The sequence below is a fragment of the Rhipicephalus microplus genome, chromosome 6, assembly GCF_043290135.1.
Source record: "Rhipicephalus microplus isolate Deutch F79 chromosome 6, USDA_Rmic, whole genome shotgun sequence".
In the NCBI taxonomy this organism is placed as follows: domain Eukaryota; kingdom Metazoa; phylum Arthropoda; class Arachnida; order Ixodida; family Ixodidae; genus Rhipicephalus; species Rhipicephalus microplus.
The window spans coordinates 65,505,763-65,530,764 of NC_134705.1; the positions used below are offsets into that span (position 1 = coordinate 65,505,763).

The 25,002-nt window shown below is 57.8% G+C and overlaps 1 protein-coding gene and 2 non-coding genes across 3 annotated transcripts; all 3 read left to right on the forward strand.

Moving 5' to 3' along the window:
* Positions 1–405: 405 nt before the first annotated feature.
* On the forward strand, positions 406–1,158 carry LOC142765873 (uncharacterized). Its single transcript, XM_075867678.1, has one exon. The coding sequence runs from the start codon at positions 406–408 to the stop codon at positions 1,156–1,158; it is 753 nt and encodes a 250-aa protein (XP_075723793.1).
* Positions 1,159–6,221: 5,063 nt separating this feature from the next.
* Positions 6,222–6,404, forward strand: LOC142766255 (U2 spliceosomal RNA). Its single transcript, XR_012884443.1, has one exon. It is a non-coding gene; the product is annotated as a U2 spliceosomal RNA (small nuclear RNA).
* A 15,705-nt stretch (positions 6,405–22,109) lies between these two features.
* Positions 22,110–22,298, forward strand: LOC142766290 (U2 spliceosomal RNA). The gene has a single exon (XR_012884470.1). It is a non-coding gene; the product is annotated as a U2 spliceosomal RNA (small nuclear RNA).
* Positions 22,299–25,002: the final 2,704 nt, after the last annotated feature.

A 25,002-nucleotide genomic window follows, 5' to 3' on the forward strand; every position in this document is an offset into this window, starting at 1 on the left:
GCAAGGATGTCCACTGAGCGGCCTGCTATTCAACTTGGTGGTGGATCCAGTCATCAGGGCAGTGCAGGGAGGCGATAAGCAGCACAACATCCTTGCTTACGCCGATGATCTGACTCTGCTCGCTGCGGACCCCACCACCTTGCAGCGCCGTCTCAATGTCGTGACAACCCTCTCGGACCGGCTGGGACTGCGACTCAAGCCCGCCAAGATCCGTACCCCCCACCCTTCCGGGCGCTATCCGGTGGGCACACGGTCCACCACTTTCACCGTTGGAGGCGTCCCGGTTCCGGCACTGGCGGACTACGAGAGCACCGTTTCCTGGGGCGACCTGTGGGCTTTCGGGTGCTCCAGGACCAAACGACCGTCGACGAGGCCATCCACCTGAGCAGGAAGCTACTCTCCTCAATGCTCACCCCGTGGCAGAGGCTGGATGCGATTAAAACTTTTTTATATCCAGCTCTCAACTTCGCCATGCGGGTGGGCCTCGCGAGCAAGGGAGAGTGGCAGCGTCTGGATGACGAGCTCCGCCCCCTCATCAAGAAGACCCTGTACGTTCCGGCCAGGGCATCTAACGACTACGTGTACGGGAGTGCAAGGGCCGGCACTGCAGGGATCCCTTTGGCGGCGGAGCTGAGTGACATCTGCCGGGTGGACGGGGCCTTCAAGCTCCTGACGTCGACGGACTCGGAGGTTCGGGAGCGGGCAAGGGAGGCGCTGCACCAGGTGGTCTCCAGGCGGCTCCGACGCGATGCTGACGACGAGGAAATCGAGGCCTACCTCTCGGGCGACACGGAAGGCGACTTCAGACAGACCCAAACCCAACTTCAGTCTGTCTGGACGGAGGCCCGCAAAGCCTCCCGTCGCCTAACTGTCGCCTGGGAGCTACAAGACCAGGGCGCTCGCATCACCTGCGGGGAGGCCACGGTGTCCGCGCGGAACCGGAACAAGCTGGTGAAAACTCTCCGGGCCATCCTCAGCCAGAACCGGGACCGTTCCCTCGAGGCGAAGCCAAACCAGGGCAAGGCGATGGCGTGTGTAGCGGCGGACCCCGCTAACTCCCACTTCATGCGGACCGGCCGCTACACCAGGTTCAAGGAGTGGCGCTTCATTCATCGAGCCCGGCTTAATCTCCTCCCCCTCAACGGCACACGTACCTGAGTACCTGCAGCAGATAAACGGTGCCGACGCTGCGGGTACAGGGAGGAGACGCTGCCGCACGTACTCTGCCATTGTATGCGGCAGAGCCGGGCAATGACGGAGCGCCACAACGCCATCGTCGCACGTATCAAGAAGGCTGCCCTGGGAAGGTTCACCGTCATCGGGGAGAACCAACAGGTCGGACTTCCCGGCCTGCGACCTGACCTGGTTCTGGCACGAGGCGAGGAAGCCTTGATCCTGGACGTCTGCTGCCCTTTCGACAACAGACTGCAGGCGTTCCAGGAAGCCCGGAGGCTTAAGGAGGAGAAGTACGCCCCCCTACAGCGACATCTCCTCCGACGGTTCCAGCGCGTCTCCATCGAAGCCATCGTCGTCGGCTGCCTGGGGTCGTGGGATCCGGCGAACGATCGTGTCACCCGCAGACTGTGTTCTAAGAACTATCTGCGAACAATGAAACGCTTGTGCGTCAGTGACACGATCGCGGCTTCCACGGACATCTACCGCCGCCACATTGGAGTGCAGTGACATTGTATATAGCCAAAGTTTTTAGAGTTGCGAATTTTTCATGTTTTTAGACTTATACACCTTTACAGTTTTACCGTTTTTAACCTATTTGTATTAACAGTTTTAGCCCCTTCGTTACCAGATTTTAACTTATACTCTTATACCAAGTTTTCTATTTGAGTTTTTCCTAATCATTATGATGTTATTATGTATGTAATATTGAATAAAAAGTCTGTTGCAGAGTGGCGCCGGCTCTTCACCGGGTGAAACGGAACAGCAGCAGCAGGCCACCGCCTCATCCACCCAAAATGCCGCCACAGGACCCTCTACACAGGAGGTCCTGCCTACCCCCCTGCCAGGCGGCGTTGAGGATGCGGCGGGCAGCCCAGCTGACCACCAAGCAGCACGATTGAGTTCCCCCTCGGAGGAGTACTGCGGTCCTGCAGAGGGGGAGCCTCCAGAGCAGACTGCGGGGCGAGCCATTGGGAGCCCACCACCACCTTCTCCCGAGGCCATGACACCCCGCAGAGTCGACCGACACAGCGGCAGCACATACGGCACCCAGGGGGAGGTGGCCGACACCGCCGGCCCAGAGAGTGCCTGGATCTTAGCCGAGATGACGGCGGAGCTGCGGGCACTAAGCCGGTTGCCCGTATCTGAGGAGGAGTGGGCGCGGTTCGAAACCATTCTGGACCGCGCAGAGGCAGCCATTACTGACCACCTGAGGCTGCCCAATCGGGACTCGCGCCAAACACCATCTCGGCGCGAGATTAACCCCGATAACCCCTCCCAGATACAGGCTCTCTACAGGAGGAACCGGCGCCGAGCCGTCCGGCTGATTGTGGAGGGCCCTTCGCAGCTCTGCCCCATTGACCCAGGCACGCTTCACGACTACTTCACCCGCCTCTGGTCCCCGGTAGCAGTGGACACAACAATACTCAGGACGCGAGCCCCCATGTCACACATGTCCCGTTATGAGGGAGGCGATCGCCGGGCTAATTCCAAGGGCCGAAGTATCGGCCCCCCCGAACCGCACCACGAAAGCGTGGACAATTTAGAAGTGGTCCTTTTTGGCGCGATAGCGGACGCCGGCTGTGGCCCAAAGAACAAGTCAGAGCCGAGAGTTGATAAACAAACAAATTATATTCTCAATAATGGCAGATCGAAAACAATACACAAAAATGCACACTCCACAATAGTTGCATACAATATGTCACCAATCAAACCAATCAATCAACGTACGACACAATACAATCAGCCACACTTAATACAACGGACACGGACAACAATACGCACTACAATGCAGTCGCATGCATTGAACAACCAAGACACTTAAAGACTAAAGAGATAGAAAACCTATTCAGTCCAAAGTTCTTGGAACCAAAGTCTATATGACACTCTTCCGAGAACCACTCACTCAAAGTCCAGCGTTGTTGTCGTTCCGCAGCCCTCGAAGTTTCTCTTCCAGGAAACCTCCCGTCTTCAATTGGCCACTCTTCAAACTTCAACTTCTTCGCCGGAAATCCGTCGGCTTCACACACGCAGCTGTTGCCCGCGTCTTCGCTCGATAGCGGTAAACCCACGCTCTTGCCTGTAGCTCGAGCCGTCCCTACGGACCAAAACTTCGCCGACTACACGGCGGACTCTCTACGCACTCTGGCGCTCACTTCCGTCTCCTCCTGTTCTGTCACTACGGGCAGAACCTTCGCCGACTACACGGCGGAATTCCTACGCGCTCCGGCGCTAACGTTCCGTCTTCTCCTGGTTTCTCGTCTCGGCTGCTCGGTTAAATACCTTGCGCGCGACTTTCCAGATGTTTCTCGTCATTTCGTCGGCGCGATAGGCAGCGAAGGCTGGGGAGAGGCACGAGATGGTTCGACTGCCCTCTCCGGAGGATGATTCACTCGGTCTGACCCCGCCTCCTTCGTTCAAGAAAAATCGCGGTCTTGCTGGGCCGCCGATGTGGGGTGAGGAGGATCGTCTGCGAAGCCGTGCTTCTGCGGGGAGAGCGCGCGCCCGGGAGCCCTGGATGTTGGCTTTCTTTTTTTTTTCTTTTTACCTCGCGGCGTTTCTGCCGCCCGTTGACGCAAGGATTTGGCGACGCGCTCTTGTTTAGCGCTCGTTCTGTGACACCCCACCAACGAAGAACTGGACCTCTGCCCCTTCTTGGATGAAGAGGTCGCAGCCAAGCTCCGAAGGTGCGAGAGTACAGCTCCGGGAGAGGACCGCCTCACTTACCACCACTGGAGGCAGGTAGATCCTGAAGGGCGGTACCTTGCGGCGGTATTCAACATCTGCCTCAAGTATCGTCGCACACCCCGGAGCTGGAAGTCGACGAGGACGATCCTCATTCACAAGAAGGGCGACCGCGAGGACCCCACAAACTGGCGACCCATTGCCCTTGGTCGAACGATCGCCAAACTGTATGCCGGATGTCTGACCACCCGGCTGCACCGGTGGTTGGGCGACCATGCGGTACTTTCCAGGTGTCAGAAGGGCTTCCTGCCGCACGATGGGGTGTTCGAACACAACTTCGTGCTGCAGGGACGCCTGGACGACGCCAGGACGGGAGGTGGGGAGCTGTGCGTGGGGTTCCTCGACTACGCCAACGCCTTCGGCTCGGTCGCACATGAGGCCCTCGTTGACGCTGTTCGCGGCGCTGGCGCGGGGGAGCCCTTCGCGGAGATCGTGGAGGAACTCTACCGCGCCAACACCACCTGCGTCGTGGCAGCTGACGGCACCACGGAGCCCATCACCATCGGAGCGGGCCTACGCCAAGGCTGTCCCCTGAGCGGCCTGCTTTTCAACCTAGTGGTGGATCCCATCATCAGAGCGGTGCAGGGAGACGATAGGCAACACAACATCCTTGCCTACGCCGATGATCTGACACTGCTCGCCGGGGATCCCGCCACCTTGCAGCGCCACCTCAACGTGGTGACGGCCCTTTCGGACCCGCTCGGGCTGCGGCTGAAGCCCGCCAAGTGCCGCACCCTCCACCTGTCCGGGTGCTACCCGGTGGGCACACGGCCCACCACTTTCACCGTGGGGAGCGTCCCGGTCCCTGCACTGGCGGACTTCGAGGAGCACCGATTCCTGGGGCGTCCTGTGGGGTTTCGGGTGCTACCGGACCAGACGACGGTCGACGAGGCCATCAATCTCGGCAGACGGCTGCTCTCCTCCATGCTCACCCCATGGCAGAGGCTGGATTCTATCAAAACATTCCTGTACCCAGCCCTCAACTTCGCCATGCGGGTGGGTCTTGCCAGCAAAGGAGAGTGGCATCGCTTGGACGAGGAGCTTCGCCCGCTGATCAAGAAGACCTTGTACGTGCCGGCAAGAGCATCAAATAAGTATGTGTACGGGAGTGCACAAGCCGGCACTGCAGGAATCCCTCTTGCGGCGGAGCTCAGCGACATCTGCCGAGTGGACGGGGCCTTCAAGCTCCTGTCGTCGACCGATCTGGATGTCCGGGAGCGAGCGAGAGAGGAGCTCAACCGGCTGGTGTCGAGGCGGCTGAGGCGACCGGCGGACACGGGCGACACCGAGGCCTACCTCTCAGGCGAAACGGAGGGTGACTTCCGGCAGACTGCGACCCAGCTGCAGTCTGTCTGGACGGAGGCACGCAAAGCCTCCCGTCGCCTTTCCGTCACCTGGGAACTTCTAGACCAGGGTGCCCGCATTACCTGCGGAGAGGCCACGGTGTCACCGCAGAACCGCAACAAGCTGATCAAGATCCTTCGCGCCATCCTAAACCAGGACCGGGACCGTTCTCTCCAGGAGAAGCCGTCCCAGGGCAAGACGATGGCATGCGTGGCGGCGGACCCCGCCAGTTTCCACTTCATGAGGTCCGGCCGCTACACCCGCTTCAAGGAGTGGCGCTTCATTCACCGAGCCCGGCTGAATCTCCTCCCCCTGAACGGCACAAGAACGTGGGTGCCCGCAGCTGACAAGAGATGCCGACGCTGCGGGTACGAGGAGGAGACCCTGCCGCACGTCCTTTGCCACTGCATGCGGCAGAGCCGGGTCATGACGGAGCGCCACAACGCCATGGTTGCGCGCCTCAAGAAGGCGGCCCTGGAGCGGTTCACCGTCATCGGGGAGAACCAGCAGGTCGGCGTCCCCGGCTTGCGACCCGACCTCGTCCTGGCCCGTGGTGAGGAAGCCCTGATCCTGGACGTCTGCTGTCCCTTCGACAACCGTTTGCAGGCGTTCCAGGAGGCTCGGAGGGTCAAGGAGGAGAAGTACGCCCCTCTAAAGCGTCATCTCCTCCAGCGGTTCCAGCGCGTCTCCGTCGACGCCATCATCGTTGGCTGCCTCGGCTAGTGGGACCCGGCCAACGATCGTGTCTGCCGCAGGTTTTGTTCCAAGAACTACCTGCGGACTATGAAAAGACTCTGCGTGTCAGACACGATCGCCGCCTCTACGGACATATACCGTGGCCATATAGGCGTCTTGTAAATAGTTGTGTCCTTTTTTTTTCCGAGAAGCGATACCGCGTTTGTCATACACTTTTATCCATTAGCCTTTGCCGTTTCCTGTCATGTTCCATAACCATTTATGTTGTTTCTGTAATAAGAATAATAAACATATCTGTTCTTATCAGCTTAATATCTGATACGGATCCTATTTGGATCCAAGATATTAAACTTATTTTTGCAATGCGGCGGAGTGCTTGAAGCTTGCTTCACCTCCGCCACGGGTTGGCCCGGTATTGCACTACCTCCGGGATCGGCCCACTCACCCCTGCGGGGGTGAGTTCGACAATAAATTCAATGACAGAAAGAGTGTTCGAATTTACCAAGGATATCTAGGTAAACGGCGTGGGTGCGGCGAGTGTCCGAGACGGTGGCGTCACGCCGCCCCGGCTGACGCGGTATTCGCGTGCGGGGAGTGCGCTAGCTGTGTTTACACTTACGATTGCTGTGGGAAAATAAATGTTTCTGTGGAAATTTCATAATTGGAGGCCCCCCCCTTTTTTGGTTATGTTCACACGTACATACTCAAGTTTTATTTTTTTAAACATCCCTACTCATATTAATAAGACTATTGTAGAGTAATTTATTATTACTGTTTCGGAGGAAAGCTAGAAGTGTGTATACGATGTGTATGTATGTGTGTAGAAGTGTGTATGTATGTGCCAAGCTAATTCCGCTTTTCCAATTCACCCGTTTCGGAACGAAAAATAAAACAGCCTCTAGAAATGGTTGTTGGTGTTTCTGTTTACAGTTGCAGTGACAAACGAAGGCATTTTTATTTCACATCTTCACGCGACGTCTTAACCTGAAGACGCGTGCTCTCGCCACGTCTATGCATCTACACTATTCCCCATCACAAATTAAAATCGCAAAGAACGCCACAGGACCCACCCCGCACACACCTGCTGTACGGTGGAGCGGCAAAGCCCCGATGTGCTTTTTCTATGTCCACTGACCTGGGTCCCAGCTTCTGCCAGCGGTGGCTGTAATTCGTTGCCACGCGGTCAGCTACCTCGCTGGCGCCCTCAGCCATCACCTTGATGACGATATGATGATATGTGGGGTATGACATCCCAAAACCACCATATGATTATGAGAGACGCCGTAATGGAGGGCTCCGGAAATTTCGACCACCTGGGGTTCTTTAACGTGCACCCTAATCTGACCACAGGGAAATGCAGCCGCCGCGGCCGGGTTTCGATCCCACAACCTGCGGGTCAGCGGCCGAGTACCTTACAGCCACTAGACCACCACGACGGACATCGCCTTGTTGATCACACACTAGATTTCTGAACACCATCTCATACCAGCTCATCCACCGTTGGCTCTCGTTAATTACAATAAACATCCTCACACGCTCACCTCAATGGAATTGCCAGTTGCTGGAAGTTCCAAGAAAATTGCGCACTAGACGTACGGACGCACCACGCACGTACCTGAAGCGCCGTGGAAACCAGGACACGTGAGATCACGTTCCGGGCGCGCTTTGCTGTGCTTTGCCTCTGTACCCACTCATCACTCCTCACAGCTTCACTAAGCCGAGTATGTAGAAGTCGAAGAAGCAGAACAACAAACCGGCCAATCCCTCACAGTGGGTGTGAGCCACAAGTGAAGGTCAACAAAAACAAGCAACCCCAGCGAGCGCTGTGACGAAGCTATCGTTATGGGGCGAAATAATCCACGAATATGGCTGCACGTTGACGCACGGTCGCATTTGTGCAACCACCCGTCTCCCGAAGACCGTCTGTCGCGAGTCTTCTCGCACCTTACCCAGCGGAATTCGACGAAAAGCGCAGGCGAGTACTTCTCCACTCATTTCCGCGACCACTTGACGACCGCCTTCTTGCCGCCTCATGTCCGTCTGGCACGATCGACGGAGCGCCGCACCAGCGCCTCGTACACGCCACTATAGCACTCCTACCCCTCGGAATCAGCAAAACTTGGACAAGCGTTTTCGACCACGACAGGCAGAGCCTGCCGGCCCGTTGAACGCTTGAACGACATCGCAGCGGCATGTCGCACACTCACGTTCCGTCACCCTCTGCCACATGACCCTTCATTCACCGGCTTCACAACGCACGCGGTAGACGTTTCGCACGCATTCCCTGGTCTGCCTTTTACGGCAGGACCTTCGTCGACCTCGGTGCGGTGTTCCGCCACGTCGGAACTTGCAAGGCATACGTTGAGCGCGCTGAAGCAGCCACAGGCAACACCTTTTTGCCGATGATTGTGGGCGTCGTTGCAGAGGCGTTGCTTGGGCAGCCAGCGTAGAAGCCATGTTGGATGGGTGACGTAGTTACATTTTGCAAAGTCATTTTTTTTTCTTTTTTCCTTCCAGGCTTTGGTGCCCGAGTTGGACATGTACACTATGCATCAGTTTTTAAAACAAGTGCTGTAGCATCCCTCGCGACATGCCTGATAATGTTCGCCGGCAAGCATTTGGTGTGACGTCATGGTTACATTCGAGAGTACGCATGCAAGCAAGCACGCGTGGCTTTGAGCTCTGGGAAAAAGAAGGTTTCAGTTTTAACATGTTTGTAAGCGAAACAAGAAACTTCAAGCGGACTAGGGATAAAAGCAATGCCGTGAAGCCAGCGCCGCCGCTGTCGGTGCACAATGCTGGTTGTGCATGGGTGGACGTCGGAATTGCTCTGCTACTGTTTGCCTGGCTTTTGGCCAGGACTAAGTACGAGGTGTGAAAGAATTGATTTTAATTAGGTGCTAATGAATTGCATCGCTTCTCGCCCTTTTGGCTAAGATCAAAGTGTCGAGCTAGCCGTTTTCTACGAGTCATTTTGCGAGACCTGGGGTCACGTCACGTCGGCGTCGGCCCCCGGTTCCTGTGAAGCCCGTGCAAGAGGTCGTTCCTGTGGCAGCGCCGCTCCGCGCGCCCACCTGCCGCCTCGGGTTCCCGGCTCCTGCCTGGTGCCCGCTCGCCCCATGCCTGGTGGTGCAAGGTCCCCGGCCCACGCCTGCCGTCCCGGAGCCCCCTGCGGTCCACCGGCCACCACCTAGTCCTGCGCGGCCCTCGCCTCGGCTGAGCCGCGTTCTACCAGTGTGCAGCTCGCCTGCACGTAACGAGTCGTCCTCAAGCCTCGCCCGACCCGGCGCCTTGCGGACTCTACTTACAAGTATGGCCACGCCATTTGAACTCCCGGTGTGGGAAAATTGTTTTATGTTCTCAGCGCCCGAAGGCGACGTTTCTGTTGACGACTTAATAGACGCAGTAGAGGAAACAGCAGGAGATGATAGTGTATATATGCTCCAACATATGGAGGGATCGAAATTTCTCGTTTGCACCCGCAATGCTAGTCAGGCGACAAAGCTTATGGTTGCAGAGAGCTTTAAGGTTAACGGAGTGAACGTGCCGGTAGAGCCCGTCGGGCCGCCGGTAACGTATGTAAACGTCTACCGCTACCCCGGTTTTCTGCCGGATGAAACCCTCAGTAATGCCCTAGCTCAGTTTGGCAAGGTGAAGGGCATTTCATTCGCCACCTTAGCCAACCGCCAGACCAAGAAAAACGGGGTGCGTCTCGTGAAAATTGAGATGCGTCGCCCTGTTCCCAACTTCCTAACGATTGCGGGGCACAAAGTAATGTGCGAATATAGAGGCATGCGTCGGGTTTGTGCGCGCTGCGGCGAGGTCGGGCACATGGCGACCGCGTGCGCGGCCGAGTTTTGCAAGCGTTGTGGCGTCTTCGGCCACGACACAGAGGGCTGCACAGCCGAGTGCTCGCGTTGCGGGGGCCGTCACGGGACGCGAGAGTGTTTCCGCAGGCGCTCCTACGCGGCCGCTGCCCGCGGTTCATCAGTACTGACAGCTACCAACGCAGCACCTGGCCAATCATCCGGTGCCCCTTCGCCGAGGTCTGGTGAGCCCCCTTCGCGTCTACAGGTACTAACGCCTAGGACTGCGCCCCGCGCGACCGCAATGGGCCCCCTCTCATGGCGCCGCGACGGGGAATCAGACTCGAGCGCAAGCAGCAATGCGGAGTCTTCGGGTGTAAAGGAAGAGACGCGCAGTGCGTCCGCCTCCGTTGCTTCGGCGTCCTCTGGTGCAGACACAACTGATACCGAGTCGGGCCCGACGCGATCGGCGTCCCTTACGACACCCGCAAGCCTATCGAGCGCCGAGGACTGGCCGCCTTTGGCTACCTTAGAAGACGCGTCTCCGGTGCCTCCTGAGAAAGAGGAGACTAGCCGCCCCGTCTCCGACGCGCCGGCCAACGTGCTGGCCCCTGTCACGGCACAGGACTTGGGAGCGCTTCAGCAAGCCCCGGCCAGCGATGAAAGGCCTATTGTGAGTCGTGGGCACTATGCCCTGCCTGAGGACGACGACCGCGTGCCGTCAGACCCTTCCCCCGAGCAGGTTGTGCCCCACAAGGGCCGGCGACCGGACCCGCCCGTGGTTCACCCGGCGTCTGGCCGCGAGCGGAGATCTCGCTCGCGCTCGCGTCGTCGCCGCGGAGACGGGGCTGGTCGCGATTCGGGCGCGCGGGCCTCAAGTCGCGACAAGGGCCGCGAGCCGAGGTCTCGCTCGCGTCGTCGTCAAGGAGACGAGCCGCAGCGCGACTCCCGTGAGGGTTCCCCTACTCGTGAGGCGAGGCAGCGGCGGACCGGGCTTGAAGTTAGAAGCAGCGACAGCGACGCCCCGCCGAAGGCGAAGACCCCGAGGTTGGGTGGGAACGCCGCGTCCAGGGGGGACCCCCCCGCGGATGGCGGTGGAACAATCGAGTAGACTGCCGGCGTCTCGGCGCCATGCGGCGGCGGGGCAAAGGGGGGGGGGGTGCGTTGTTAGCGCGCCTCGGACGCGCCGCGCCTTTCCGCTGTGAGTGAGCAGACGCTGTTCGCGTCCTCTGTGCCGGGCGCGGTTTTTTCCATTTCACTGGTTCCACCTGGCTTCCCTCTGTGTTTTGCGGCGGCGCAGCTCGCGTCGTCTGCTCCTACTTAGCTTGGTACATTCTTTTTGGCTCACTTTATTCTGTTTTAGATGCGGAGCATCTTATACTCGCGCCTTGTAGTGCGCCGTCCGCGCCGTCCGCACCGCTTCTCGAACATTCGACAGCTGACGCGCGCGCATGCGCCGTCGCGCCGTCGCCCACTCTTCCACCATCTGTGCATCCCTTCCTCCTCTACACACCGCGCGCGCTTCACTCCTCCACCATCTGTGCACCCTTCCTCCTCTACACACCGCGTTCGACATCTACAATTCTCCTGATTCTCCAGTGGACGCGCATGTGGCGTCGCGCTTCGAGAACATTCAACAGCTGACAGTGCATGCGCCGTCGTGCTGTATATATACTCAAGGTCGGCGCTCGCTCGCTCAGTTGCCGCTCGTCGGTTGGTTTGTACGGCGCGTCGACGTCCAAGGTCGCGGTGAAATGAATTCGAACGAATCCACAAACACAATGATCGACGTCCCTTCGACCAGCGCCGCCCTTTCGCATACGTGTGTACGTGTTCACTCATTTAACACCCCCTCCTACAACCACGTTAACCAATTTAGCCATCGACCCAAGTAAGTCGCAATTTAACACCCCATTTCACAACCACGTTAACCAATTTAGCCATCGACCCAAGTAAGTCGCACTTTAACACCCCGTTAACCAATTATATGGTCCGCATCCTCCTCAGTGTTCCCCCGAGGGAAGCTGCGGGCAATTTTTTTTTCCTTCCAGGCTTTGGTGCTCGAGTTGGACATGTACACTATGCATCAGCTTTTAAAACAAGTGCTGTAGCATCCCTCGCGACATGCCTGATAATGTTCGCCGGCAAGCATTTGGTGTGACGTCATGGTTACATTCGAGAGTACGCATGCAAGCAAGCACGCGTGGCTTTGACCTCTGGGAAAAAGAAGGTTTCAGTTTTAACATGTTTGTAAGCGAAACAAGAAACTTCAAGCAGACTAGGGATAAAAGCAATGCCGTGAAGCCAGCGCCGCCGCTGTCGGTGCACAATGCTGGTTGTGCATGGGTGGACGTCGGAATTGCTTTGCTACTGTTTGCCTGGCTTTTGGCCAGGACTAAGTACGAGGTGTGAAAGAATGGATTTTAATTAAGTGCTAATGAATTGCATCGCTTCTCGGCCTTTTGGCTAGGACCTTTTTGTGTCATCAGGCGGCAAGGTTTTCAAGCTTAGTCATCCGCCGGGGCTCGCGATCGGCTCGGCCGGTTGCCTGCAACGCGAGGATGGCTTTCCGGGCGCCCCCTCCTAAAGCGCACTGCTTTTGCTTCAACGCTTCGACGGATTCTACCGCAGATGAAATCATCGACGCAATTGAAGAAGTAACCGGGCCAAGAGGTCTCAAGTCCCTTCAGCACCAAGGCGGAACGAAGTTCTGCATCGCAGTAGCCACTGCGACGGCCGCAGCGAAGCTGTCGTCGCGGGGAAGTTTCGTCCTCAACGGAGTCTCAGTACCAGTCACCCAAGTCGGACCTCAAGTAGTCGCAGTAACAGTCTGCAGGTGCCCCCTCTTTCTTGGGGATGCCTCTTTGGCTGCAGCGTTCACCCAGTACGGCAAAGTAATCGACATCTATGAACAAACGTTCAAAGGGCGCCAGCACGTGGGCAACAGTCTCCGAGTTGTACGGCTGGAGATGATCAAACCAGTGCCGAATTTCCTGACCGTGCAAGGGCACCGTGTAATGTGCGACTATCGGGGCGTGACGAAAGTCTGCTCCCGATGCTCCCAGGAAGGCCACGTGGGGAAGGACTGCCACACCCCGAGATGTGCGAGGTGCCAAGCGTTCGGCCACGACACGACAGGATGTTCCGCCTCATGCCGCCGGTGCGGCGGGGAACACGCGACCGCAGACTGCCTTCAGCCAAGGTCGTATGCGGCGGCCGCGAGGGAGAAACCTCCCCCAAGTCCGACAGCCCCCGAACCAGAACACGAACCTCGTGCGGGAGTCACTGCCCCCCGGGGCAATACCGAAGAGGTACAAGGTGGGAGGACGCACAACCCTCAGGAAGAAGAGCCCATTAAAGACTGGAGTGCAGTGGTTGAAGATGCGTCCCCAAGCCCGCAGGTGACAAACGACTCCGCATCCGTGTCGGAGACGGAGTCACTGTCGGGAGCAAGTCAGCTCACCTCAACGAAATCGGACGACACAAGGCAGTCGTCAAGCTCCATTGAGGACGCACCCCCAAACACCGAACCCTCGCAGGGCACACCTGTGGGCGTCAAGCACCCCAGCGGGCAGGTGGCCGTCGGGCGAGGACACCGCACGCCCGCGAGTGAACCTCAGCATCGGAAACCATCGGGCGACCCTCCGAGCACGCAGCAGGACCAACAACCGCTGAGCCCGGTGTCCCGAGTGCTGAAGCAGAGCCGAGACCCCAACCTTCGGAACCCACTGAATGACATTTTTGGACCTTTTGGCGAGGACTACGGAATGCAGCTGGACAAACCGGATTTGAAACGGCCATACCAATCGTCGGAGTCAAGCTCCGAGGAAGTGGGAAACCCCCGCAAGCAGGCGGCGACGGGAACGCCGCATACCCAGGGCCCCTCCGGGCCCACGCCTCCGGACGCGTAAGGCGTCGACTGACCCGTCGTTCGCCGGCGGGAAGGTATTCCTACCTTTAGTAATCATTGCTCTAGCAACATGGTTAACATAATTACCCTAAATGTACAGGGGTTTTGTAAACCCGATAAACAGACAGAGGTTATCCATTTTGCTAGAGAGAATTTTATTGACCTTTTGTTTCTTCAAGAAGTGAATTTTGTGTCGTCGGCAGATGTAACAGCGTTTCGTAATCGGTTTAATTTACCACGCTACTTTTCACTAGCGTCCACGCGCAGTTGCGGCGTAGGCGCCGTGATAATGAACGCCGCCCTTTTTTCCACGCTCTTTTGCACTGTTGATAGCGACGGTCGAGCGTTGCAGTTGAAATGTAAGATAGGCAGCCTGCGTTTGCGCTTTGTATGTGTGTACGCGCCGACGCGAAGGAGAGACACGAACGCTTTTTTCCGATCGTTATCGCCCTACTTCATGGACGAGTGCGCGACAGTGCTATGTGGGGATTTGACTGTGTCACTGATAGCATGCGAGATGTGCGGGGCCCGGGCCAAGGCAGAAATGTTAACAACGCTCGCGAGCTCGTCAGCTTAACACAGGACTTCGGGCTCCAAGACGCATGGATTCTTAAGAAAGGCAACACGTTTGTCCCGACCTGGAAAAGGGGTTCATCAGAGACAAGGCTAGATAGATTTTATGTCTGTGGGGCCTTGAGTCCTGTGGTGGCCGACGTGGCGGTACGCGCTTTTCCGGTAGAGGCGAGTCGAATCTCCGACCACTTTCCTGTGGTTCTGTCTATGGCCTTGCCGGATCGTCGGTTGGACGGGGTGCGCATATGGCGCCTCGATCTAGCGGTGCTCGCAGATGACGCGTTGAAGGAGACGCTAAGAGCGGGGGTTAAGGAAACACTTTCGGGCGCGAGAGACCCCTCTCAGGAGTGGGATAGTTTAAAAGCACAGTGGCAGCGTTGGGCTAGGGAATGTGGTAGGAACGCGAGACTGAGACTCACGTACGAGCTTAATGAAACCCTGTGGAAGATAAGAATACTGAAAGCAGGCGCCCCCTTGACTCCAACCACGAGAGAGTACTTGGGAATTTTGAGAGCCCGATACGACCGCATCTTCCTGCAAACGTCCCAAAAGGTACACATACACTCGCCAGACTCAATTTTTCGAGACACGCCTGACCTCAGCCGTTTCTTGACTTCACGGCGTTCGCCGAGCGGCCCTGAGTACGCGTTGGCGGTGTGTATGCCGGACGGGTCGGTTTCGGAAGAAAGCGTAGATATAGACACGCGCATTTTGGAGTACTTTTCTAACTTGTTTGCTGAAGGCAACTCACAAATAGATGCGAGCACGGTAGTCAGCTAACTTGAAACCCTATGCACCGAATTGCCTAAATTACCGGAAGAAGCAAGCGCAAACCTAATGAAAAAAGCGTCTGCCGCGGAAGTTTACTCTATTTTGCGATCTTTGAAGGTAGGTTCAGCCCCGGGCCCGGATGGTCTGCCGACCGAATTTTATAAGGAGTTTTGGCCGGAAATTGGTGCTGGCTTGGTAGCCATGATCAATAGAATTTTAAAAGATGGGATGCTCCCAGACTCATTAGCGGAGGGTAAACTAATTTTACTACCGAAGGAAGGAAAAGATCGCAGGCAACCGGGATCATGGCGACCAATAACCGTGTTAAACGCGGATTATAAGATTTTCGCGGCCGTCCTAGTGAGTAGACTGAAGCAGTGGTGGCCCGAAGTGATTTGTAATCAACAAACGGGCTCGGTGATGGGCAGAAACATTTTTAACGCCCTCACGCTCACTCGGGACCTCTTGGCGTACATGGCCCACACCAAGACGCGAGGGTTTTGCATTTCCTTAGATCAGGAACACGCTTTCGACCGCGTCAGGCACGAATACCTTTTCGGTGTATTAAGCAAGTATGGGCTTCAGCCCAAAGCTGTTGCTTTGTTCCGTAACATCTACGCGAACATGAGAAGTGTCTTGGTGCTTAACGGCGTAGTGAAGGGGACGATACACCTAACTAGAGGCGTTCGGCAGGGGTGCTCTCTGAGCCCCATGCTATTCGTACTGTGTATCGACCCCTTCCTTCGTGCGGTCTTGGCTGACACTCGAATACGCGGTCTTCCCCTCCCGGGCACGGCCACAGTGACAGTATCTGCGTACGCCGATGACGTCACTGTGTTTGCTCGAGACGAGGATAGCATCTCGCAGGTACTCACGCGTTTCGGGGAATATGCTAGGCTCTCAGGCGCGAAGCTAAATATGAATAAAAGTAGTGCCATGGTGCTCGGCAACTCGCTCCAATCGAGTCTACCACACGACCTCCAAATAGCTACGAGGCTACGGATTCTCGGTATCACTTTTGAGAAAACAGGAGTTGCACCCGATGTGTGGGAGGAGCTGAGCAGGGAAGTGACTGATTCGACACAGAGAGCTACGAGCTTTAATTTTTCCTTTGCCGAGAAGGCGTATTTGATCAAGTGTGTTTTTTTGGCGCGGGTCTTTTATGTCTCGAGAATAGATTTTCCCCCGGAAGCAGTGTTGAAGGCCCTCGACCGAGCCGTATTTTCTTTCTTTTGGGACGGGAAGACAGAGCGCCTGCAGCGAGATGCACTCAGGCTTCCTCGGAATCTTGGGGGCTTTGGTCTCCCGTGTATTGGTACGACGGCGCAGCTGCTCGCACTTAAAACAGTGCTGGGAATTTTAGATGATGTAAGGGCACCCGCAAGACCACTCGTCATGTTTTTTCTAGGCCCGCAGCGCAGAGTGCTGGTCCCCCGAGCACTGGGAAATTTGTGTCCGAGCGCTGAGCATACACCGTCCTATTATAAGGCACTTGTGGCGCTCTCGCGGGAGCTCACGGCCATGGACCCGGATCTTGATCCCCGAGAAATTGCCCCTGTGCGGCTATGTGAACAGCTGGTTTCTACCAGGGGCACGTTACGAAGCCCGCCACCCACGTTCCCATGGCCCGAGTTAACGACGGGTAAGCTACCAAAAGAGGTAGCTGACTTGCAATGGCAAAGGGGCTGGCGAATTTTGCCCACGCTGGAACGATTACAGCGTTGGGGGGTGGTGCAGTCCGCCAGGTGCCCCAACTGCGGAAACACGGAGACCGAGCGCACCCGGTCTCAGCCTGCGTGGTGGCAAAAACATTTTGGCAGCTAATTCACAGAACCATGCCAAGCCTGCGTGTCGCTCACTATTACACGAGAGACCGTTGCCCCCGGGGTAGGTTTGGCCGATTAGTGATCGCCACTGGCGAGTTTGTGCTCTGGCGTAATCGCTGCAGGGCGGCTGTCCGACGGCAACGCCTGCGGCTACAGTGGCCGCTGTTATCTCAGTTTCGAAAGACACTTGTGTGCTTCGTTGAGGCGCCACTAGCAGCTCACGGGGAAATTGAATTCTTGAGACACTGGTCTTGCCCATTTTTGGGAGTGACAGGAGATAAGATCAAGCTCTCTGTTAGGTTCCCCGACTGTCAAATAGTTTAAGAAATTACCATGTCGGTGTTTTTTGTGGGTTCACTTTCCTTTGATGTGTGTTTTTTCTTCCTTTTTCTTTTTTTCTCTTTGGCACAAGCTAACATTAAGTTGTAAGGAAAACGTGTCTGTTGTACAAGCTTGAGTGTTATAGGAAATAAGCAAGTTCCGTCACGTAGTATGTGTTGAATTGTAATTAGATCCACTTTTGTATGTGCAATGATATTGACCAGTAGTGCTTTAATTGTCTCGTGTTTGAAGTAAATAAAACTTTTCTCAATCTGTTCTTATCAGCTTAATTACGCTGACCCACTTTGATCCGCTGGCCAACGGTCGAGAGGCGTTCCCTCCCGGGGACTCGGCCACCCCGGGAAGGCGACGTTCCTGGCTGCGCCTGCCCTTTCGGAGGGGCACCTGCTGCTGCTGCTGATCGGCGGAGCTTCCCGTTCCTGGACGTTGGACGTGGCGGACCTGCTGACCCTGGAGGCCTTGGACGTCCTGGCTGGCCCTGGCGACCCCCGGATGCTAGACGGCGGTCGGTGAGAGTCTACAGCTCATTTCTCTGCTTGGCTCTTCGCCTGCCGCCTGCTGCATGCCCGGCCCGGTCGTCACCGCCTGCTGACGACGTCATCGGGCCACGGTCACCATCGTGACCGCACCGCCGTCGTCGCCCACCGCCCGGCCCACCTGGTCCTGCCTGGCCCTGCTGTTGCCGTCCGGTCCTGCTGCCTGCCGGGACCGCCGCCATGGATCCTGCCCGCCCGAGTTTCGCGAGGGGCCGTCGTTCCAGGCGGCGCCACGCTGCTGCCCCTACTGGCTCCCCGGCACCACCCCCTCCTCAGCGACCTCGGCGCGGGACTCCGGGTTCTCCAGCGACGGGCCCTTCATCGCCGGCGTCGACTGCGTCGCACTCGTCGGGACCGGCTGGTTCCGAAGCACCGGCGTCCTCACGCCCTTCTACCCCGGTGCAACCACGCCAGCCGGCCCTAAACGGCGACGTTCTGTGGGTTTATCTCCCGGCCCCGGCGGAGCTGCAGTGCGCGGTCGACAACTGCAGTATGAAGTACAGCGGGGCCGCTTGGACGTCTCGCGCGCTGTCGGTGCGCCGCCACGTGGAGTTCGAGCACGGCGTTCGTGTGCGCGAGCGAATCTACGTGTGCGCGGTGTGCGACGCGCCGCTCGCGTCCCGGCCCTCGTACCACCACTGCCTGGCAAGGGCCACGCTCGTGCCATCGACGGAGACGCCTCGCCGTCGCTGTGGCGTGTGCGACGCCACGTTTACGACCAAGCGCGGCCTGGCCAATCACCTGCGATGCCACGTCGACCAGGCTAGGCCGTCCGGCGCCGCTCGCGAGCGCGCGCCTTCTCGGCGTGTGCGCCACGTCAGCACATCGTCTGACACGTCATCGTCCGGATCGGGTTCCTCGTCGCCGCCAGCAGCACCCCGGGCTTCGCGACGCCTCAGGGGCCTATCGCCCTCTGACGCCGCATCTCCGGTGCGGCCCTCGTCGTCTCCGGCCACCAGGTCGGGGGCCTCTTCGCCCGCATCGATCGGCGAACCGTCTGCCTTCATGCACCAGTCGTCCAGCGGTTCGTCGACGTCCGTGGGCTCGGCCTCCGTCCCCGGTTCACCGGCACCATCTCCTGCCGCAAGCCCGGCCCCCTCCGAGCAGCCATTGCGTGACGCCGGAGGCACGTCTTCGCCTACGCCGTACATAGGGGTCCCGACGCCTGCCGGCGTTCCCGTGGCCTCGCCCGTTCTCGGGTCACCACGGTCACCAGATCCTGCGTCGCCACAGAGACCCCCGTCGTCCGCCAGGCATGTCCTGGTACCGTACGACTTTGGGCCCTCGTCGTCGTCCAATGGCGCGTCTCCTGCCCCGCGCGGCTCGTCGGCGGCTTCGCCCGTTGGCGATGCCGCGTTTCTACTCGACAACGACGACACCATCTCCTATGACGTCGCGGTGTCTTCGCCGCCGCTCGATGCCGGGTCATCCCTGGTCATTCTGCCCGGGTCCCCGGTGTCTTCGGCCTCCTCCCCGTCGCCACCCGCGTCCGTGGACGAGGCAGCGGCGGATCCCGACGACGTACAGGAGCGGCCCGAGTCCGACCCCGCGACCCTCCGGATGCCACCGGACCACACGCGCCTCCTCGAGGACCAGGCACGCCTGCTCCGCTCCTTGCTGCGGGACCCGCCCACCGACGAGTCATGGGCCCAATGCGGGGAAGCATGGACGCGGGCCGTCGCCTTGGCTGTCGAGGCGGTGCGTCTCCCACCGGTGCGTCCTGGTCGCCAACGCCGCCAGCCCGACCCAACGAACGCGGTCGACATACAGCGGCTGTACCGCCGCGACCGTCGACGCGCGGTTCGGCTGATCCTGGAGGTACCACCCCAGACGTGCGCCATCCCGCTTCAGGATCTGCAGGACCATTGGGGACGCACGTGGTCGGCCCGCCAGGCCGACTCTACCCTTCTTCTGGGAAGAGAACCGGCCCCGGCGGGAGTAGATACGACCAACTTTTCACCGGACGAGGTGTTCAAGCGTTTGCGCAAGTCCGAGAGCACGGCCCCCGGAGCAGACCGTCTTACCTACCACCATTGGCGAACGGTCGATCCGGAGGCACGGTTCCTGGCGGCGCTCTTCAACGCCTGTCTACACCACAGACGCACGCCAGACTCTTGGAGGACAACTCGAACCGTCCTCATTTTCAAGAGAGGAGACCCCCAGGTCTCGTCCAACTGGCGGCCCATAGCCCTTGGCTGCACGGCTGCGAAGCTTTATGCTAAGTGCCTTGCAGCGCGGCTCCAGGCCTGGATGATCGAGCACGCCGTGCTGTCGAAGTGCCAGAAGGGCTTCCTTCCACACGCCGGCGTGTTCGAGCTTAACTACATCTTGCAACGCAGGCTCGACATCGCCCGGTCGGGAGGCCCCGACCTGTGTGCGGCGCTGTTGGACTTTAACAACGCGTTTGGATCTGTCCCGCACCAGGCTTTGCTCGACGCCCTTACTGGTGCTGACGCCGGCCCCGTGTTGACGGAGGTGATCGGCGACCTTTACAGGGACAACAGCACCTGCATCCTGGCGGCCGAGGGAACAACCGAGCCGATCCCGATCCTGGCAGGGCTGCGTCAGGGTTGCCCACTAAGTGGAATTTTATTTAACTTAGTGATTGACCCGGTCATTCGCGCAGTGCAGGGTGGTGGTTCCGACCACAAGATCCTTGCCTACGCGGACGACCTGACTCCCCTGGCCTCGACCCCGCGCCGACTCCAGCAGCGCATTAACCGGATCGAGACCCTCGCCGCATCCTTGGGCCTGTCCTTGAACCCATCGAAGTGCGCGTCTTTCCACATGGTCGGATCGACACCTGTGGGGATGCGCCCGACGGAGTTCAGAGTCTCGGGCGTTCCCATATCGGTGCTGCGCGACTTCGAGCCGCAGCGGTACTTGGGACGTCCCATCGGTTTCAGGATTCCCTCCGGCTCCGGTTCCGCCGTCGAGTCCGCCATCGCCCAAGCCCGGGCGATCATGTCGTCAATGTTGGCGCCGTGGCAGCGTCTGAATGCCCTTCGGACCTTCATCTACCCGGCGCTAAACTTCCCGATGCGATGTGGCGTCTGGTCTACGACGGACTGGCGCTGGCTGGACGACGCCATACGGCCGCTCGTAAAGCGGACGCTTTACCTGCCCACCAACGCGGCGACGAACTACATCTACGGATCCGCCTCCGGTGGTGCCGTCGGAATTCCCATTGCGGCGGAGCTTAACGACGCCTATGACACCGCCACTGCCCGCCTCGGTTGGGAGGTCACCCGCTTCGAGCTGGAGTCCTACCTCGGGGGATCACTTGGGGACGGGTTCCGGGTCCCGGCCAACCAGTTGCGGTCCGTGTGGACGAATGCCCGTAAGGCGTCCCGCCACTACAACGTCGCCTGGACCCTGGATCCTGGCGGCGTTCGGCTCACCTGTGGCGACGCGACGATAACTCCGCAGCACCGATGCCGCGTCATGCGGACGCTGCGTGAGATACTTGCCAGAGAACGGGACCGCGCCCTGCACGACCTCCCCAACCAAGGGAAGGTGCTGGCCTGCGTGGCGGCTGATCGCGCCAGTTCCCACTTCATGCGGACGGGCGCCTTCACCACCTTCGCGGACTGGCGGTTCGTGCACAGGGCCCGCCTGAACCTGCTCCCACTCAACGGCGCTCGCATGTGGGGCGCGCCGGACAGGGACCAGCGGTGCCGCGTCTGCGGGTACCTGAGGGAGACGCTGCCGCATGTGGTGTGCCACTGCATGCCTCGCAGTGCGCTCTACCGGGCCCACCACGACGCCATCGTCAACCGTGTCCGGACCGCCGCCTCCCGCGAGTTCACGGTGGCCTTCGAAAGCAGGCCGTCGGAGACACGGGCCTGCGTCCGGATCTCGTCCTGGTACGTGGCGAAGAGGCTATTGTCATCGACGTCACGTGCCCGTTCGAGAATACGCCGGATGCATTCGAGAACGCCCGTAACGCCAAGCTGGCTCATTACGAGCCGGTGGTGGCGTTTCTCCGTCGCCGGTACCAGCGGGTCACCATGGACGCCCTCATCGTGGGAGCCCTCGGCGCGTGGGACTCAAGGAACGATCGTGTGCTCCGGCGCATATGTTCGCGTCCCTACCTGCGCCTATTTAAGAAACTATGCGTTAGTGAAGTGATTGCCGCATCACGAGGCATATATCACGAACACTTACGGCAGTCAAACTAAACTGTGCGTGCGCGTCCCTATTAAAATGCAAATGCATTAGCATTGTATAACATGGTAGAACTCGTTCCCGACCATGTGCAAACTCCCCAAGTGCGTTCTTGCAAGTGCCCTGAAAGTGTCGATTGTAACGCGCCATTTCCTGTTTTGGCTGTTGCGCTAAGGTCAATTATGTCGCGGGAAAAAGCTATGTCTAATAGTTGGACTCAATCACCTACGGCCCCATGAAACATAAATAAAACATATCTGTTCTTATCAGCTTAATATCTGATATGGATCCTATTTGGATCCAAGATATTAAACTTATTTTTGCAATGCGGCGGAGTGCTTGAAGCTTGCTTCACCTCCGCCACGGGTTGGCCCGGTATTGCACTACCTCCGGGATCGGCCCACTCACCCCTGCGGGGGTGTGTTCGACAATAAATTCAATGACAGAAAGAGAGTTCGAATTTACCAAGGATATCTAGGTAAACGGCGTGGGTGCGGCGAGTGTCCGAGACGGTGGCGTCACGCCGCCCCGGCTGACGCGGTATTCGCGTGCGGGGAGTGCGCTAGCTGTGTTTACACTTACGATTGCTGTGGGAAAATAAATGTTTCTGTGGAAATTTCATAATTGGAGGCCACCCCCCTTTTTTTTGGTTATGTTCACACGTACATACTCAAGTTTTTATTTTTTTAAACATCCCTACTCATAATAGTAAAACTATTGAGTAATTTATTATTACTGTTTCGGAGGAAAGCTAGAAGTGTGTATACAATGTGTATGTATGTGTGTAGAAGTGTGTATGTATGTGCCAAGCTAATTCCGCTTTTCCAATTCACCCGTCTCGGAACGAAAAATAAAACAGCCTCTAGAAATGGTTGTTGGTGTTTCTGTTCACAGTTGCAGTGACAAACGAAGGCATTTTTATTTCACATCTTCACGCGACGTCTTAACCTGAAGACGCGTGCTCTCGCCACGTCTATGCATCTACACTATTCCCCATCACAAATTAAAATCGCAAAGAACGCCACAGGACCCACCCCGCACACACCTGCTGCACGGTGGAGCGGCAAAGCCCCGATGTGCTTTTTCTATGTCCACTGACCTGGGTCCCAGCTTCTGCCAGCGGTGGCTGTAATTCGTTGCCACGCGGTCAGCTACCTCGCTGGCGCCCTCAGCCATCACCTTGATGACGATATGATGATATGTGGGGTATGACGTCCCAAAACCACCATATGATTATGAGAGACGCCGTAATGGAGGGCTCCGGAAATTTCGACCACCTGGGGTTCTTTAACGTGCACCCTAATCTGACCACAGGGAAATGCAGCCGCCGCGGCCGGATTTCGATCCCACAACCTGCGGGTCAGCAGCCGAGTACCTTACAGCCACTAGACCACCACGACGGACATCGCCTTGTTGATCACACACTACATTTCTGAACACCATCTCATACCAGCTCATCCACCGTTGGCTCTCGTTAATTACAATAAACATCCTCGCACGCTCACCTCAATGGAATTGCCAGTTGCTGGAAGTTCCAAGAAAATTGCGCACTAGACGTACGGACGCACCACGCACGTACCTGAAGCGCCGTGGAAACCAGGACACGTGAGATCACGTTCCGGGCGCGCTTTGCTGTGCTTTGCCTCTGTACCCACTCATCACTCCTCACAGCTTCACTAAGCCGAGTATGTAGAAGTCGAAGAAGCAGAACAACAAACCGGCCAATCCCTCACAGTGGGTGTGAGCCACAAGTGAAGGTCAACAAAAACAAGCAACCCCAGCGAGCGCTGTGACGAAGCTATCGTAATGGGGCGAAATAATCCACGAATATGGCTGCACGTTGACGCACGGTCGCATTTGTGCAACCACCCGTCTCCCGAAGACCGTCTGTCGCGAGTCTTCTCGCACCTTACCCAGCGGAATTCGACGAAAAGCGCAGGCGAGTACTTCTCCACTGATTTCCGCGACCACTTGACGACCGCCTTCTTGCCGCCTCATGTCCGTCTGGCAAGATCGACGGAGCGCCGCACCAGCGCCTCGTACACGCCACTATAGCACTCCTACCCCTCGGAATCAGCAAAACTTGGACAAGCGTTTTCGACCACGACAGGCAGAGCCTGCCGGCCCGTTGAACGCTTGAACGACATCGCAGCGGCATGTCGCACACTCACGTTCCGTCACCCTCTGCCACATGACCCTTCATTCACCGGCTTCACAACGCACGCGGTAGACGTTTCGCACGCATTCCCGGGTCTGCCTTTTACAGCAGGACCTTCGTCGACCTCGGTGCGGTGTTCCGCCACGTCTGAACTTGCAAGGCATACGTTGAGCGCGCTGAAGCGGCCAAAGGCAACACCTTTTTGCCGATGATTGTGGGCGTCGTTGCAGAGGCGTTGCTTGGGCAGCCAGCGTAGAAGCCATGTTGGATGGGTGACGTAGTCACATTTTGCACAGTCATTTTTTTTTCTTTTTTCCTTCCAGGCTTTGGTGCTCGAGTTGGACATGTACACTATGCATCAGTTTTTAAAACAAGTGCTGTAGCATCCCTCGCGACATGCCTGATAATGTTCGCTGGCAAGCATTTGGTGTGACGTCATGGTTACATTCGAGAGTACGCATGCAAGCAAGCACGCGTGGCTTTGACCTCTGGGAAAAAAAAGGTTTCAATTTTAACATGTTTGTAAGCGAAACAAGAAACTTCAAGCGGACTAGGGATAAAAGCAATGCCGTGAAGCCAGCGCCGCCGCTGTCGGTGCACAATGCTGGTTGTGCATGGGTGGACGTCGGAATTGCTTTGCTACTGTTTGCCTGGCTTTTGGCCAGGACTAAGTACGAGGTGTGAAAGAATGGATTTTAATTAAGTGCTAATGAATTGCATCGCTTCTCGGCCTTTTGGCTAGACCAATTGTCGAGTGAGCAGTTTCCTTGGCGTCATCGCGCGAGACCCGGGGTCACGTCACCCTGACGTCGGCCCCTGGGGTTCAAGTTCCAAGACAAGCCTTCGCGGCATCACCGCACCGTACGTGCGGCTGCTGCCCCTGGGTCTCGGGCCCCGCTGCCCGGAGCCCATCTACCCCATGCCAGGAGGAGGAGCAAGGCCCCCGGTCAACGTC

Excerpts from the sequence above, each read along its gene's own strand:
- LOC142765873 (XM_075867678.1), top strand. The coding sequence starts at position 406 with ATGCTCACCCCGTGGCAGAGGCTGGATGCGATTAAAACTTTTTTATAT.